Below are 19,177 nucleotides of genomic sequence, written 5' to 3'. Positions count from 1 at the left end.
ACTAGATACAACAGAATAAGATTCTACTACCTGCCATCTCAGTTATCTTCCCATGTTCCTTTATGGAATCTAATTTGGAATTCATCTGCCAAGAGTTCTTTTACTATCCTGGCAATAAATCTACGTAGAGCTTGAATGAAAGAACTAGTATCGAGGGACGAGGCTATTTCAATGTGTATTGCACGAATACTCAAACACGTAAAAACTACGCCGTAACGTTTAAGCTCTTTGCGACCTTCTTTCACAGTAAATGGTCCAAAGTAATCCACGCCCACTCGTGTAAAAGGAGGAGACTCTGTGACACGGTCTTTTGGAAGATCTGACATCTTTTGATTCATTGTGGGTGCACGAAGCTTACGACATGTAATACACTTGGACAAGATATTACGAACAGCTGAGTTTGCATTTATGATCCAATACCTGTCACGTAATATATACTATTCAAAAAAAGTAGGGGATATTTGATTTTTAAGTGTTATTAAAGTCACCTAATGAAACTGACGAAGAAACAAATGACAAAATGAAATGAAGTTCACACTCATCGATTTATTCCAAATGATCGTTAGACTAAGTAAGGCACAGACTGACCATTATAAGGGTAAAATGATACCCGGGGTCAAACAGCAAAGTTACCACAGCATCACAACCAAGTCAGTAACGGGTAAATCCTCCTCTGTTTGCCAAACAAGCTTTGATCCGACGTGGCATACTCCTAATGAGACGTCTAAGGTCATTTTGGTCCAGATTGTCCCATTCCTGTTGCAACGCAGCAGCAAGTTCTTGGACATTGGCAGGACGTTGTTGACGTTACCTCTGTCCAAGCATGTCCCAGACATGCTCGATGGGGGAGAGGTCGGGACTCAGTGCTGGCCAAGGTAATGTGGTGATGTTCTGTTGTTGGAGGTAACCTGTAACGATCCTGGCCCTGTGACATCTTGCGTTGTCATCCTGGAAGATGAAACGGCGGCCATGACGTCGTGCGAACGGCACAACATGGACTGCCAAGATGTTGTCCCGGTAGTACTGGCCTGTAACACGCCCTGCAACAACATGTAAAGCCGTTCTTCCAGCAACAGTGATGCCTCCCCACACCATAACAGAACCACCCCCAAATCGATCATGTCTGATGACGTTAACGTCTTGGAAGCGCTCGTTTCGACGACGCCACACCCTCTTACGTCTGTCCAAAAAATCAACAGTGAACCTTGACTCATCTGAAAACATCACATTGCTCCAGCGTCGATTATCCCAGTGTTGACGATCCCTACACCAACGACGTCTTGCCTGAATGTGATGATCTCTCAAACAAGGGATCACGCGAGGACGTCGGGCGCGACGGTGACCCCTATGCAGTCGATTCCGAATCGTCTGGCCACTCACTCTCACACCAGTGTCTGTTTGAAGACGAGCGCTGATCTGATTTGCTGTGATGACACGATTTCTCAAGGCCAAGGTACGGATAAATCGATCCTGGGCTTGAGTTGTCGCCCTTGGTCGACCTGAGCGTGGTCTGTCCTGTACAGATTGTGTATCACGGTATCTGGACCATAGCCTGCTTATGACAGACTGAGAAACATTCATCGTCCGCGCCTCAACCGCCTGTGTTGTGCCGATCTGTAGCATGCCAAGGGCACGTAACCTTTCATTTTGGGTAAGCCGACGCATATCAAAATTTGTTTTCTGGTCACTAAAACAATTAAACTGATGTTTCCACCCTGGAATTCAATGCCACAATGACTGTAACATTCAAAGTCAGAGTCGTGCAAATCTTGGGTTGGACCCCCATGATGATCCCAAGCATCACCTGCATTCCATGCGGTAGCTATTGGTGCGTTTGGGCGTCACATGTAACTGGAAATGATTCTTCTGTTAGGTTCTATAGTAACTTTTTTCGTAGTCATTTGCATATTTTAGTATTATGCCCCCAAAATCAAATATCCCCTACTTTTTTTGAATAGTATATATTAAAATTGACTTTAGTGAAAATTATAAAAAACAAAATATATTACAAATGACTTGAGTTGAAATTAAAATTTACTTGGGTGAAAATTATAAAAAAAAAACCAAATAATATTAAAATTGACTTTAAAAAAAATAAATGATATTATTTTTCATGTCCGTTATCAACCACGGAATATGAACACAAATGACAAGTTTAAAACAAACCTATGGTGAAATGGAATTAATAAAAGCGTAATGTAACTTTTATTACGTTTTGGACAAAACGTTTAACACGTATGTGGCACCTTTGGACAAAAATGCAAAACGAGTCATTCTGAGGTTGGCCCCGGTTCGATCCATGTGTCGACTGAGATATTAATTTCTGGGCATTTACCATCACGGTGTCTTTGGTGTAGTTCTATTTGTGTTTTCGTTGAAAAGGACGTAAAATAATCCTTGGCAGTGAGAATTGGGCGTTGAGAAGGCGGAAACGCCGTTATCCGAGCACACTGCATGGCCTTAGTCATTAGCCAGGTTGACGTTAAACATATTTTCATTTCATCTCATTTCCAAGCACAAAAAAAAAATATTTGTTGAATACTCACTACACGTGGCCTGCTTGATTTCCACGGTTATCCGCGAGCCCTACTGAGGGCTGAGTTCTCTGCACCGAACATTTTATAGCAAAATATTGGTTTAATAATATTCAGTATTCTTTTCGAGTTGTCTAACTAGTGTTGTACGCCAAAAAGTAGTTATATTTGCATATTATCAAATAAAAAAGTTTGCGGTTATTAAAAACTTATGTGGTCGGGCAGCGCGGAGGTTTAGGGCACATTTCAAGGGAAATTTAGCAGGTATCGCAACGCCCCTATTAGAATTAAATGTTTTTGTTTGATCAGATATTCAGCTATGTTATGCTCTGGGAAGTATTCAATCTTCCCGAATTATGTTTGAGGAACCACTGAACCAGCAAAGAAAATAAAAACTAAACTTTAAGTACGGATTTAATTAGAGTCTGTTGAGTTCAAAAATAGAGGCGGTAAATGGGCAAAGCAATGCCCAAACAACTACGGCTGGTATTGGTCAATAGGAAATATACAATCAGCTGATTTTATTACAATAGAGGATGGTTCTGAGGACTTCCTTTGGGCAAGTTTTTTTTTAAAACTAAAAGACGAAGTGTTGTCACTCGTGTGATTTGATCATATCCAACAGCTACGCTATATTTCTTTCGTTTCATTACTTAAAGATGCATTATGTAAGCTAATTATGTCTATAGTTCATATTTCGTTTGGCTTCAAATCTTATATAAATTATTAAATAGACATTCATTAGCATGGCCAGACAATAATCGACATTCTTGATCATCGGATGTTTACGATTTTCAATGGATTGAAACAGTTAATTAAAAGATGGAGGTGCGGGAGAAAACGGTAGCGATGGCAATCGAAACCCTGCTATACTCCAAACACCCGTAACTCCACTCAGAATAAAGTAATTTGACTGATATTATCAACGTATTCATTTTTCTTTATCAACTTTTAAACTACCAACCGTCATGAACAAGAGAAGGCGGCCTCATCCGACCAGTGAATTTTTCGCCATGTTCTAATGATGACGCATTTACTGTCACAGGATGGACGAGGCGTGACCGTTTTGGGGAATAAAGAAACTAAATACAAAAGAATTAATTTTATATAACTCAAAATACAATATAACAATGAACACTTTAAAGTGCGCGCACTATATAAATGTTGAAGCTAGGGGAAAATGTCCATCCGTCAGCATCACCATATATCGACACCATTTAACAAATACCTTACATCGACGATACCATTGTTCAGCGACCACTCAGACGATACCATTCCCATAACACAGTGTCCACCCATCGGCAAGACCATACATCGACGATACCATTTATCGGCGACTAATCATAGACGATACCATTCACAGCACACAGTGTCCACCCATCGGCAAGACCATACATCGACGATACCATTTATCGGCGACTATCATAGACGATACCATTTACAGCACACAGTGTCCACCCATCGGCAAGACCATACATCGACGATACCATTTACAGCACACAGTGTCCACCCATCGGCAAGACCATACATCGACGATACCATTTATCGGCGACTATCATAGACGATACCATTTACAGAACAGTGAACCCATCGGCAAGACCATACATCGACGATACCAAAAGTGAACAGTTAACATCCGTCAGTAGGTACCCAAAAGGGGACCTGTAAAATTAGTCAACATTTATAAATGAAATATTTACTCATACTAACAAAATATACAACGATGAGTAAAATATACGAAACCTGCACATCGGAACCAAGACACCAAAATTAATAGCATAACGATTTTACTCACCCAAGTACCCTATGGCAGTACCGAGTCCTCCAATCCAGCTGTCATAATCCATCTCCTAAACCTGCCCGATTGTCAGTTTATATACTACTTGTATGCACGTGCATTGAAGGTAGATAGTTTGGGCGAGCCTTAATATTACAGGTAAATAGTTTGGGCGAGCCACGCGGCAGAGTTTGGGCGACCCATAGTGACACTAATGAAATACGACCGTGACATTTACGACAGTCTATTTAATTTTTTAATATGTGCCAAAATGCACCAAATGATGGCCGTTTTTGAAAATTTTCTCAGGCTGACCCGATCTCCCCCGCCCCCGGATCGCCCCTAACTATTGTAACCTAGTTGAGATTATTTAAAATAGGTCCTGGTGCATATGATAATCGATCACCAGGTACTCATCAAATATGATTTAACCTATTATTATACAGTAATATCATAAAAAACTTACGTGAGAAATGTTTAATATTCAAGCGTCTCTTTATGCAAATGGACGAAGTTTATTTAAGAGTTATGGGTTTGTTATTAATGGATGATTCATACGTGTAACGAATTTGTTTGCATAAAAATAAAATTGAATCGAACATAAAATCTTGAATTGAATACAAAAAAATTGAATTGAATACAAAAAATTGAATTGAATTCAAAAAATTGAATTGAATACAAAAAAATGAAATGAATTTAAAACTTGAATAGCATAAATAAGTCAATAAATCACTTTCACATGCTCCATGTCCAATGAATGAATAGAATGGTGTTAAACGTCGGAGCTAATGAAAACAGGCACAGACCGTATAGTGTGCTATGATTGAGGGAAATGTAGAAACGAGTAGAAACTGATTTAAAATTTCCATCGTTAAATTGTAAGGAAATGCCTGAAATAGGGTCAAAATCGTTACCCCCCCCCCCCCCAAAAAAAGAAAAGAAAACCGCATCAAAATCTACTAACAAGCGGTTGCCATGCGAGATACGCCCACATTTTGCAAGAGACCGACAGAGAACAAAGCTAAAGAGCGAATTTCGTACAATAAACTGCCATAAGCCAGGACGTTATGGTCCGATATGCAAGTATTGAAGGAAACCGAGATCTTTAGGATATATACATGGTAATCGGCCGATTCAGACCGCGCCGATTCCCACCAGATAAGGCTCATTCGGACCATAATTTTAATGACAAGAGTATTTAAAATATGACAAAATTGACAATGAATAGACAAATTAGCGATTGACTACTTCAGTAACAATAGGCTAAATCAATGAAAATGTTCCTCAAATGCAAGTAACGATTTCTGAATTTCCAAGTTTCCCAGTTCACCCAAAACAAGCAATTAACTCAATGCTACCCGATATTACCATATAGCTCCAACCCACTGTTATCTAATGATAATCTAATATCATCATTTGCTGCATACTATTGTTTATGGAATACAATACAGCTTAATACTCAGCAACGTTTCGGCTAGGCTGCTCTAGTAATTATCAAGCAATGATAAAGTATAAAATCACTTAATGGTGGCCATCCAGAGAGGCCATTCTAATTCCTTGAATGTTATGTCCAAATGTTGGTTTGTGTTCTAATCCCAAAAGTGGGTTACTCGCGGGGTTTTGAAGACGATGGGTATATCATTTTAGCAGAAAATAGCGGAAAATACGCGGGATAATTGCGGTAGCTGGCGGTACTAATCCGTTTGGCAAAGTAGAACTTCGGAATGACTGCGGAACAAGCGCGGACCATTTTCGGCAACCGCGTTTCGTCTCGGACCAATCGCGACGTACCTGCGCAAAATCGGTAAAGATCAAAGGATGACACCGGATTCCGCCGATAAAATCACTGTTTTGAAGACAGAAAGCACGGGGGGGGGGGGGTTGTTAAAAAACTTTTAACGTTTAGGAAACAAATTTTGTTTCAAAGTTTGACTGCCACGACGGCTTAGTAACGCGGTATCTGTTATGAAAAATAACTGATTTTGTTTATAACTTGTTTAGTCTTTAGATTTTACTCCTATGGGCTAGTATTTCGCCATACTGCCCTCGTAGATGTTTTGACAGCCCATTTCATATGGAAGACCAAATAGCTCTTTATTCTTAGTTCTTAATTCATAGTCATTGATTCTTAGTTCATAATTCATAGTCCTTGATTGTTATGTCTTCATGTGTTATCGCATGTCGACATTTGTAAACAAAAATTAACATTTGTATCTTAAAATTATTCAAATGTAACATATCTTAAAATTGTGCAAATGTATATTAAAATTATGCAAATGTATCTTATATTCAAATTTTGTTTGATAAATTAGACATTTGTATTTTTGTTTAATTTAGCCTAGTTGCATTTTAATATAAAATTTATATAGGAAAATCAAAAAATTACATTTACATTTCATCAGAAACATGCAACGAAAAGACAGAACCCGGTGATAGCATTTCAAAGGTAGGCAGTCCAAAGGAACTACAAGACGTCATCTTTAATAAAAACGAGACAGAAGAAAATCCAACTTGTAGTTTTAGCAGAAAATAGCGGAAAATACGCGGGATAATTGCGGTAGCTGGCGGTACTAATCCGTTTGGCAAGGTAGAACTTTGAAATGACTGCGGAACAAGCGCGGACCATTTTCGGCAACCGCGTTTCGTCTCGGACCAATCGCGACGTACCTGCGCAAAATCGGTAAAGATCAAAGGATGACACCGGATTCCGCCGATAAAATCAGTTTTGAAGACAGAAAGCACGGACTTGTAACCATTTAACTAGACCGCAGAAGACTTGCGGAAGCAAATCCGCAATTATACCGCAAAGTACAGTATGTCTTTCCTGTTGTACCGTACATTTCCGCAAGGAAGCGCAGTGAATCCGTATTCATTCCACATCATCCGCAGCCCCCCAAATGTTCCGCAAACGTTCTTTTGAACATGTTCAAAAGAACGTTTGTGGAAAAATTTGTTCTTGCTCTTCCGCAGTTAAACCAGGAGCGATCCGTAACATTCGCAAGTTTTCCGCTGTTATTCTGTATACAAACGCAGTTGCCGCAAGTTGTCCGCATGTATACCGCAGGCATTCCTTCACTTTCCGCGGGTGTTAAATGGTTACGGATGACCTTCGTTCACGTAAGGAAGAATACGAAAGACCTTCGCCTGCGAAAGGAAAGCGCGGTATATCACGGAATGTTTACGGAAAAGATGCGGATGAGACGCACAAGAACGAGGGATAATCGGCCTCGCGACAGATTAGTTACGGATTAGCCGCGGTTAATATACGGGTCATTTGCTTATTGCATGCGGTACGCGAGGACTACTTGCAGAATCGGCGAATCTATCGCGGTTTGTTTGCGGACTTCCCGCGGAAAAAAAATTTCAGGGTATAGAATCCGTGGAAAGCCGACCTCCATTTATAGATATTTCTACCTCGAAGGCAGAGCTGTTGAAAAAAAATCACGGAAAAATCACGGAACACATGGGAATTAGTACGGAAGACATAAGGATAATTTGCGGGTCAAACTCGGCAGTAGCGGAATAACTGCGGTATCTGGCGATACTAATCCGTTTGGCACGGTAGAACTGCGGAATAATCGCTGAGTACTTGCGTTCTACGCGGAATAGAGAGAGAGAGAGATTGAGAGAGAATGGGGTTTAACGTCCACTCGACACAAACTAGGTCATTTTGGGACTAACATGGTTTAATTTTATTTCATTAATTCGTTTGCGCGTAGGGGTCTTTAGCAGGGGGACCCGGAGAAAACCCACGAGGTTGGACAGCCGACCCTACCCCTTGTCACGTACAACCGGGGATTCGAAACCACGCCAGTTGACTCAATGGCGTCATCAGGGAGATTTTAATCTAAAATATTACGAAAGCTGGAGGTTATGATAATCAATTAAAACTATGAGTATAATATGCGTGGAGGTTATTATAATCAATTAAAACTGGGAGTATAAATGTGCATGGAGGTTTTGATAATCAATTAAAACTGGGAGTATAAATGTGCGTGGAGGTTATTATAATCAATTAAAACTGGGAGTATAAATGTGCTTGGAGGTTTTGATAATCAGTTAAAACTGGTAGTATAAATGTGCGTTGAGGTTTTGATAATCAATTAAAACTGGGAGTATAAATGTGCGTGGATGTTTTGATAAGCAATTAAAACTGGGAGTATAAATGTGCGTGGAGGTTTTGATAATCAGTTAAAACTGGTAGTATAAATGTGCGTTGAGGTTTTATTATCAATTAAAACTGGGAGTATAAATGTGCGTGGATGTTTTGATAATCAATTAAAACTGGGAGTATAAATGTGCATGGAGGTTTTGATAATCAATTAAAACTGGGAGTATAAATGTGCTTGAAGGCAAAGATAATCAATTAAAACTGGGAGTATAAATGTGCGTGAAGGCAAAGATAATCAATTAAAACTGGGAGTATAAATGAAGAGTGTGAAACCTTTCGCATTTCTTGTTTATTTAGTAATGGCGAAATGATTAATGATGCGTTGGATTGATAACGTACGAAGACCCATTAGTGCCAAAAATAAAAAAAAAAATAATCCGTTTGAACGAATTAGTATCCCGTTTGAAAGAATTAGTATCACGTTTGAACGGATTATCGTTTGAACGATCGTCCTCTCCTTACCACAGTGCTTCACGCCAAATTTGAAAAGAATCAGTCGACCACTGTAGGTAGCTTATATCAATATGGTTCGTCCTGCCATGACCCGATGCTTCAAACCAAATTTGATTTAATTATCTTCAGAATTGTAGCATAGATTGCGTTCTTAAACATACATTATGATGTCACATTAATAATGATGTCATTGTAATTTAAACATACATTATGCAAGAGCGAAATATGTCTATTGCAGGTCTTTCTTTAGGCCTGAATTGTTATCTAAATTATTAATTAGACATTAATTAACTTATCCAGGCTATAATCAACTCTCGATGGCATCGCTAGCCTGTGATGTTTATTGGATTAGGTTCCAATATCCTGTTCGACTTCAATTCATAATTTAATCAATAAATGGATAATCGAGGCTATGTTTTTTTTATCCTACTGACTTTAGTAATGATGATCGAGGCTAGACGGAAAATTTAATCGCTAAAATCTCGGTTCATAGTGGATCAATTGGACTGAAATTTTCAGCAAATCCCCTTTACATTATTTAGTTTTTAGCTATTACAGTGAGGACTGCCAGCTCTGTATCTAATCTCTCATAATGTATCTTTAAGGTTTTCGACAAAGGGGGGATAGCTTTTATCTTGGATTGTCACTTCACAAGGGCGACCAGACCGTAGCTTATCTTCAGTGCCGATCCCTCTATGTATATACACATCCAACCCAATAGGACCAACAATGTTTACAATATCGTTCTATTATCAATGTCAATTTATTTGTCGATTCTGTATACTTGCAATGTCCATATTCTTGATTTATTTCTACCCATACAACACGTGTTTTCATTGTGTTCGGTGATGAATCAGACATGCCCGTCTTTACCTGCTCAGGCAGTAATGACAGCTTTATAAATGATAGCTTCTATAGTCAGTATACTGTATGGAAGAATAAATGAAATGAAATGAAATGTTGTTTAATGGCACGTCAGCTCCAACCGGGCTATATTGCGCCAAACATATGGTGAATCTAACGAGACAAATTAAAACAATATCACATAATTGAATTTATATATGTAAATAAAAACAAATATCACAGAAAATATATAATTAAAAATAAATATAACAAATCTTTTACATATATAAATATTTAAAACAATATACATGATTAAATATATACAATTAAAATTGAGAATAAAAGTTTGTCTCTTTTAAAAATGTTAGCACTTTATCATATAGCTCCGGTTGAGCAAATAGCTGACGTAATGACTGGCAACGGTAGTATTTAGATCTAATATACTTGAGATGTTTGCACTCAATCAAGATGTGGCTCACTGTCAAAGGAACATGACAGTGAACACATTCCGGTTGAGGCTCTCGCTTGTATGGAAGAATAACGTTGCCAATATTATTTCAATGTTCACGGTGCAAAATGCAATCTGATTTAAATGCAGATCTATATTTCGTTTCGTTATTTTTTTATACTTCCGATGGCATACTCTATATGGAGATGTGACAAGTTGTACTGGAAGGTAATGTCAGGGGTCGTACGAGCGGCTTTTGGCCCTATGACGTTAGACATTGATTAATTAATCAGCGTAAGGGTTTACCCATAGTTCCGTGCAGAGCATGCCAAAACTCGCAGTAACAGATCGTTTCATTGGCTAAACTTTCACTTCAACCAAAACGCCGGTTATATAACAACTCTTCCAGATCCTAGTGCAGTAAAGGCAAGTCAAACGAAAATTTGAACAATAAAAAAACGAAACGAAATAGGATCTGTGTTTTAATCAGATTATCAGAGAAGTACAACGAAATACAAATCTCGAACAGATATTTATAGCTCATTAGAAATTTTGAGTTGAATTCAAGTACTTAGATAGATAACAAACCTTATCTCTCAACCCTCCGTGTTTCGAGATAAGAAATGGTGCCATTAACTTCAACGTAGCACATGCGGGAGCGATTCGCACCCGGCATTTGTAAACAAAATTGACAATATTTTTAATCAAAACAACGATTGATTATTGTTATTTATAATATCCCTGCCACACCCAACTACAATTAAGCATATAATCCTACCTGAAACGGGTACAAATCCCCTCTTTTTAAATCAAAGCGACATTTTAAATTTACATATGTAACACATAAAGGCGAGGCCTCGTGTGCAATAGCTGATCAGAGTTGCGCAGTAGTAATACGACATAATTATGAATGTCCGAATCAATTTTGATAAAAACAACGCTTGATTTACACTATTGTCAATATTTGCTGATAAATTAATGTTGTTTCAGTAGATTGGACTGCGTATGTGTAATAACTACTAATAGTATAAAATTAACTTATTTTTAACATGGTACATGCATTAATAAAGAAATTGAGTTTGCCACTTGGAACTAAAGGCATCCAATCGTAGCTAAAAACAAGCACATCGGTATATCTCAGCGTTTTTAGTTACGTTCTCGTAGCTAGTACATGGATTACTCGAGTCCAATCCAATCAGATGGATAATAGTCTGGAGGAGTGATACATCCAAGGAGAGGGGGCGAGGGAAATCCCTTAAAAAAAATGCTGGTACCTCTCGTTAAATATGCGGTCCACCAACCAAAAGTTCCAGATGATATTATACTATGATCACAACTCATTAATACTCCAAAATCAACTTCTACACTTTCATGAACAATAACCGAATCGTTAAGTTGTAAATAATCTGTCACCCATTTCTTATCCTCTGAACACACGACAAATATTGGATTTGTTAAATTCTGCCTCAGCATATACATAGCTTTATAAAAATACGAAGGGGTAGGTAACTTGGTTCCTTCTCTATGCACAAAATCACCTCTTCTAACATGAACTCCAACCTTTATTCGATGTGTTATGTTAAGTGTATTAAAAATATGTTTGACGCGAGCTTTAATGTCCGCTTTTAAGATAAACTCCTTTCGGATATCCGATTCTATATTTTGGAAATATTTAAACGATTGTAAGTATCCAAACACTGTTATATTAGTTGTTTTATTTATGGGGGACATCAGATCTTTGGTAAAAATTCCTATACATTTTTCACCTTTCACAACATTATTGTTCAAGGTAAATTTGTCTACAGAATTATTCAAATTAATTTCAAACAATTTAAGTATAGGATCTGTTCTACTTAAAATGGGTGTATAGTTGATAGCGTCCCCTATCCCTCTTAACGAAGCGTAGAAAAACATATGATTACCCAACCGACCCCAAGCTCCCGTTAATCCCAGAAAATGTGTCCTTTTTTTCTCGGCACCTGTCTCGAGTTGAGATATTTCGTCCTTTTTCAGTAAATGATTTCCATTCTTCTCGGGATCATTTATTTTGTTAGTGCTTTTCGTTTGATTTGAAAGTTTCATCAATTTGTTTAGGGCTCTCTGAGTGGTTTCCGTTTGACTTGCATGAGTTATCAATTTTCCGAGAGTTCCTACGCCTTTAAACGTCGGGGTTGATTGATGAACATTTGTCATAAAATATAGATAAAGTAAAGTTGACAAAAGAGAAACACAGAAGAAAGGATACAAACAGATTCGTTTTTTCATAATGATATAATTATGTTAGTAGAATCACTAACATATAATTCACAAACACACAATTTATCCCAAATGAACACAGCAGAAAGTCTCCAAAATAATTCACCGTAAAATAATCTCTAAAATAATTCACTTAGGAGATAAACACTTCCTGTTTCGCATTTAACAGGGTGTTGGTATTGTCCAATAGACATGTCCTGAGATCATTAGTTACGGCCTGTTAACCGAGACTACTATGTAAAATAACCTCCAATAGAAATCCTTAATTGTTTTAAACGAACTGAAATAAAAGGATTGAAAATCAATAATTTATCCAAAATAAACACAGAATAATGCTTTTAAATTAAAAAAAAAAATCATTGTAAGAAAATAGATTTTTTAGAAATAATCTCTAAAAGAGATCCCTTTTTTTGAACCGAACTGAACTAAACGATTGTAAATAAATGGCCACTAAAATATTTGCTTCTGGCATTGCAGTCAGTAGCTTGTTCTTAATAGTACATTCGAACAATACAAAATGGATTTTTGGATAAAACGTGATTTATAGATAACAATGTTAAGGCACACTGTCATTGATTCTACAGTTTTATACAACTTCAAATCTATACTAATATTTGTAACTGTCGTTTGTCTGTCTGTTCGGGGTTGGCGGATACACTAGGTCTGCCCCGAGTCTGAAATTTGGGGTATAGGGGTAGCTCGGACCGGGGAGTAACATAGGCCAGGTGGCGTTAGTCTACCACTTCCGGGTTTATGACCCCACGAGCGAAGCCTGACATTCTTCTAGTCATTAATAAAGGTAACAGATTGTTCATAGCAAAGAGAGAGAGGTTTAACGTCCACTCGACACAAACTAGGTCATTTCAGGACTAACACATGGTTCAATTTTATTGCAATAATTCGCTTGCGCGTAGGGGTCTTTAGCAGTGGGGGAAAACCGGAGGACTCGGAGCAAACCGACGAGGTTGGACAGACGTTCAATCCGAACGACTATATTATTATCCCTTGCCATGCCCTATGTCCTACACCACTGGCAGCGGGGAAGTACGCCAGAATATCCTTATCAACATTCTCGGCCAACACCGGGTTCAAAACAAGGACTTCTAGGTCAGCGAGCCAACGCCTTATATGCACTGAACCACTGTTGTCTCCCTTGCTTTTGACTTGTATAATAGCTATGTAAATATAAATGCGCCAGATAATAACCTGAAACGTTGTACGGTATTAAACTTTATTTTACACTATAAACCTCAGAATGCCTCGTTCGGCATATCTGTCCTCGTTTTTGCCCTGTTTTGGAACGAGGTATTTTGTTCAGAACGAGGCTGGGTAAAATTACCTCGTTTACTAAGCGTGGTTTTTTGTCCAAGATAATTATTAGCGGTATTTGCTATCAACAAATTGAGCCATACAAATAATGTTCGGATCATCACGTGGCAAATTGCCGATCTACAAATTAGATTATTTATTTGGGACATGATATTGTCCATAGCTATGGTTTTCTATACTGGAGTTCTATCGTGTATAATAAACACTATCAAAGCGAAAAAAACATAACAATGTCACGTGACAATATTAAATATGGCAGATAAAAGCGTTCTTTGATTACATGCTGATTATATGCTTTTGCATGTTAGATTAGATAAACGCTAATTTCTTGTCTGCGATATCAGTTAGGTGGACGCGTACGTCAAGTAAAACTATTTCACACACACAGTTTTCTTAATTAATTAATGGCCCCAATCAGGTATTACAACACGACAGTTCTTACTTAACAGTATGTTCCTGAAGAAACGGTATACTACTTTTATAACTATAAAACTAGTTATAAAACTAGTATACCGTTGCTTCAGGAACATGACTTAACACCTATATAGGTCAACGTTATCAAGCATTCTAATCAACCAACCATGGCATTATTTATTACCCATTTTGACTGTATATTATTGATACTAGTGAACGAATATTCTATTTAATAATGATTAGAAATATCAGTTATAATTTATGAACTATTTAAATGTTCAAATAACATCCTAAGTAATATTATATCGTCAAGTTTAAATCACAACCTTCATTCGGTGATTATAAATTTATGGAACTTATAACCTTATTTAGCTGAATCCACAAGACAGAATACTGTGATGATTGTTGATTTACATTTCGGCGCCAACTGGTTGCCCTTCGATGCATACAATCAAAAGTTATTTTAATTCAGAGAATGGTGTCCGATTTGTACTTTGCTTATTAATCGTTTGGTTTCTTTCAATTAAATATAACGTGCGCCTCCACCTAACTGATATGCAGACAAGAAATTCGTGTTTATCTAATCTAACAAAAGAAGAACCATCACACATAACAAAAAATCCATTATTATTATTCAAGAAAGCATAACATTTCATATTTCCAATACGCCAGTTTATTTTCTTTATTTACTGTAGAAATATAACCTGACTATAGCATTGAGACCACCATTGAATAGATCACAGAATTCACCCTCAATACAAAACCGTCGTTTTTGTGGTACTTGATCATACTGGAATATACTGTCATGTGTACAAGTGGTCAAATTCTAGCCAACTATATTTCAATCTAACTGTACCGTCTCGGTCTAACAACAGGTCTAAAGATGAGACTGAACCCATTGGTTTTTTACCAGTGTAATAATAAAACATACAGTGGAATAAGACATCGTCATTCTCAGTAAAAAAAAAAGTGGCGGTCCGCCATGGTCTTAGGTAGTAGAACTGATATTGCAGTCAAGAAATTAGTGTTTATTTAATTGAACACTATAGCATTGACTATGTTTCCTTTGAAACCCCATAACCTTGCACAAAATGTCATTATTTGAGCAAGGCTGTATCTACGTGCAGCGATGAATTTGTCGATTCATACCAAAATTTGAAAATATATTGATATGTATTCAACAAAAACTTGTCAATACAGCCATAACACCCCATCTTAATGGTCTACCAACTGCTTCATTATTAAATCGCACGAATTATTACTAAAAAAACTTAACTTGTCTGTCATATTTCACTAATTCTTAGGAGCAGAGGTCTTTAATAGACGTTCCTGTTGTCATACAAACAGGGCCACCTTCGGTTATCGTGATTTCTTGACTATGATCCGAATAAAGAGTTGTTTGGCCTTCCAGTTTTTTAACTGACCAATCAAATTCATATAAAGTGATATCTTCTTAAGCGATATCTTCTTATTTACTGTAGAATATAGTATTGGGTGATAAATTTGGTTACCGGCCCTTCATTCATAACATATTTTCAGGTCGTACATGTGTGAAGTGTACAGCCATATATATATATATACAGTACAATATAACAACCACACGCTCAGTTCCTTCCTATCACACAAACATATACAACAGTGTCCTAGTTTTTGTCCTTTTTTTCTTTCTTTTAAAAATATTATAAATAAACAAATGTCTAACAATCAAATTTATAACTGTTAACTCGTTGTCACTGTCATGTATATACCATAGTGGTTGACAGAATACAGATTAAAACTATCGAAGAAAAATGGGGTGATTTGTCGACTTCTCCACATTCAAAATTGCCGACCACACCTCTCCACATTTCAAATTGCCGACCATACCAATCTATGGACGCCAGGTCACCTGTATTCACAAAAAATAACCACAAAATAAATCCTAGGTAATAATTGTGATCAAAATTGACAGCAATAAGTAAGTTTCGCGTTTTAGTTCTTAATGCCATTTCATGTGAGACGGCTCTATATTCGTATTTTAGCAATAACAGTTGGTTCTGAATTGTTGCGTCTAGAACTAAATAATATTGCAAATTTACATAAACAGTACGTAAGTCGACAGAACATTTCTGAAAACGTGGAACTTTCCTGCTAAAAATAAACACTTACCCACATCTTGGAATAAGCATGATTTAAACTTATCACGTCTAAACGAATTCCGCGCGGATCAACCCATTTCATTCAATGTGAAACCTTTCGCGATTGCTAAATGGGAATAAAAATAAAATAAAACTAAGTACGAACAATCCAAACCATTAGACAAAAGTCATAAAAAAACGGTATAGGCAAAATAGTGCAATCAGGCAAAATAGTGTAATCAGCATATGGACTGTTCACCGTGTACAAAATACACGACAAACAGTGGTAACAGGTGTCCGGAAGAGTAAAGCTTAACCTGCCTGGCGCCACACCTGAAAGATCTTTAATCTTGCACATAATATAAGTAAAGACAGCCATCGTCAAAACTTCCAACACCAATATATTCATAAAGTACGACATACAGACGTGTTACTATGTAAATTAAAATTGAACTAATCTACCCTATTTCATTTTCTGAACAAACAAAATTCTGTAGCGAAATACTAAGCATTATCCTGAACGTAATTTTAATATATTATTAAGCCATAATAAATCAAGTATAGGTATTCAGAAATAAACAGGCTTCAATTATACGAATGAGATTTTTACTATATATTTAGATCTAAATTAGAACGCGTTCAGCCTCAATATTTCGATAACTGCACCCTTAATAAATAAAACCAAATGGAAAACTCAGTCGCATACCCTTGGCATTTAATTACTATATGTAAGAATAGAGCTTTATAAGACCATAAATGCACCACATATTAAATTTGGGTAAGATGATAGCTATAATCCTCCAATCCAAACCCCTAATTAAGTATACTCCCCACCCCATTTATTCAAGAATGATAACATACGGTGATAGATATACTCCCTACCCCATTCATTCAAGAATGATAACATAGCAAAACGGTTTTCAGGGCTGATCACCTAAATTATCAAATTATCTTTTCCGAAGCAGTAACTGAGAAATGCGCTGTTTTAAGATATACCTATATATTTTTCTCTTTTATAATTTATTTTTCATATACAAACCATTAATACCCCATCTCAGCATCGTGTGTGACAGTGTGTATCAAAATAATCACTTATTTGTGGTTATATTAAAATTTGTAAAGGACATATTCTTTTGGAATATATTTTTAAAAATACCAAATTAAATACAACAGAAAAAAAACTAGTCCGGTCTAATTTTGCAATTTGGACACATATTAATATTTGCTGCATTGGAAACAAAAAACTTTGATTAGTGACACTTGTTCAACAAGAAATTGTTATACTTTCAGTGGTTGTAGGGCTCCAATCCCAACATTATTGTACTGATTTCAGTTATTGTAGATTTTATATTTTTTTTATTTTATTCATTCATGTAAAACATATTTATTACAATTTTATAATACAATGAATAAAACACCAAGAGTTTTGATTAGCATGCCACTGCATTTATGGAAATACGAAGGCTGATATAAGCCTATGTATAGTTCACAAGCAGTATCATATTACGGATATGTAACTTAATTCAAAAACGTAATCGAATGTCACTAAATAAGGAAAACCGAGAAAAATAGAAATAGTCCGTACATTCCCTTCTTTTTATTGATTCTATATTTAATAAAAACATGGTAATGTACGGACATTTTCTATTTTCCTCGTTTTAACTTATATAATGACAGTCAATTATTTTTTTGAATTGTCAGATATCCTTTCACAGTCTCATATAAACACCATTATGTGTTAAAATTATATTTGGGACGTGTTTAACCAATTCTATCACATGATATAATGACTGACACCAATATATTGTCCTTTAATAGAAGTTGAAAGTCATTTATGAGTGCATCCACCAGATGATTGTTTTACGTAATGTCGTTTTATTCAACTAACAATTTTCGACTTGTAATGATACAGGTGGGTTTTAATAAGCAAAACAAACAACATGTAATCAAAGAACGCACATGCTCCAGTAAAGTAAACCATAATAATTAAACATATCATGTCCCAATAAATAAATCTTAATTTGTAGATTTGCAATTTGTCACGTGATGTTCGGAACATTATTTGTGAGGCTCTTTTTGTTGATAGCAAATACCGCTAATAATTATCTTGAAGAAAACAACGTTTAGTAAACGAGGCATTTTTACCCAGCCTCGTTCTGGTCAAAATGCCTTGTTTCAAAAACATGGCAATTAAAAAAAAACTGCGTTTGGGCATTCCAGACAAACGTGGGATTTTTTTTTACCACGTTCTTCGAGCACATTGCATCGTGTATGGTCGTAGACATTAGCCCGGTTGATGTAGGACGATAAACCTCATTTAATTTCATCTCATTTCCAACCATAAAAATTTAATATTTGTTCAATACTCACCACACGTGGCATGCTTCATTTTCACGGTTATCCGCTAGCCCTACAGAGTGCTGAGTTCTCTGTAACGAACATTTTAGAGCAAAAAATTGGTAAAATGATATTCAGTATCCTGTTTGGGTTGTCCAACTAGCGGTGTACGCCAATAAAATAGTTATATTTGCATATTATCAAATCAAAAAGTTCTGCGGCAGCGCTTAGGTTAAGGTCACATTACTAGCGAGATTTAGTAACGCCCCTATTTGAATAAAATGCTACTATTGTACCACTATCTATTTATGGATAACAATTTCTATGGTTTATTTCACTGCGACGTTATATGCTGAAAACGACTTGTGAAATCTTGTTGAAAAGTCGCAGTGAAATACGCCAGTGAATACATTACCATTTATACTGAGTGTGAACGCGACGCGACCGCGAACGTGAGTAACACCCACTGCAACTTTCCGCTCGAACCATCGTTCAAAC

The 19,177-nt window shown here is 36.7% G+C and overlaps 1 protein-coding gene across 3 annotated transcripts; it reads right to left on the bottom strand.

Moving 5' to 3' along the window:
* Window positions 1-3,621: 3,621 nt before the first annotated feature.
* On the bottom strand, window positions 3,622-18,957 carry LOC126817392 (galactoside alpha-(1,2)-fucosyltransferase 1). 3 transcript variants are annotated; one of them, XR_007678989.2, is made up of 2 exons: window positions 18,713-18,957; window positions 3,622-4,196 (listed from the first exon to the last, which is right to left on the bottom strand). XR_007678989.2 is itself a non-coding variant. In XM_050544360.2 (2 exons), exon 2 carries the CDS (start codon window positions 12,489-12,491, stop codon window positions 11,403-11,405), a length of 1,089 nt encoding a protein of 362 aa, XP_050400317.1. In that variant the 5' UTR covers window positions 12,492-12,762; window positions 18,713-18,957; the 3' UTR covers window positions 9,975-11,402. The 3 variants fall into 3 exon arrangements, 1 of the variants encoding a protein (XP_050400317.1); XR_007678988.1 differs by lacking the exon at window positions 18,713-18,957 and adding an exon at window positions 4,330-6,588; XM_050544360.2 differs by lacking the exon at window positions 3,622-4,196 and adding an exon at window positions 9,975-12,762.
* Between the last annotated feature and the right edge of the window lie 220 nt (window positions 18,958-19,177).

This window comes from Patella vulgata, chromosome 4 (genome assembly GCF_932274485.2).
Source record: "Patella vulgata chromosome 4, xgPatVulg1.2, whole genome shotgun sequence".
Classification (NCBI taxonomy): Eukaryota; Metazoa; Mollusca; class Gastropoda; family Patellidae; genus Patella; species Patella vulgata.
Note: the sequence above shows the minus strand (reverse complement) of the source record. Positions and strands in the feature narration are given on the sequence as shown.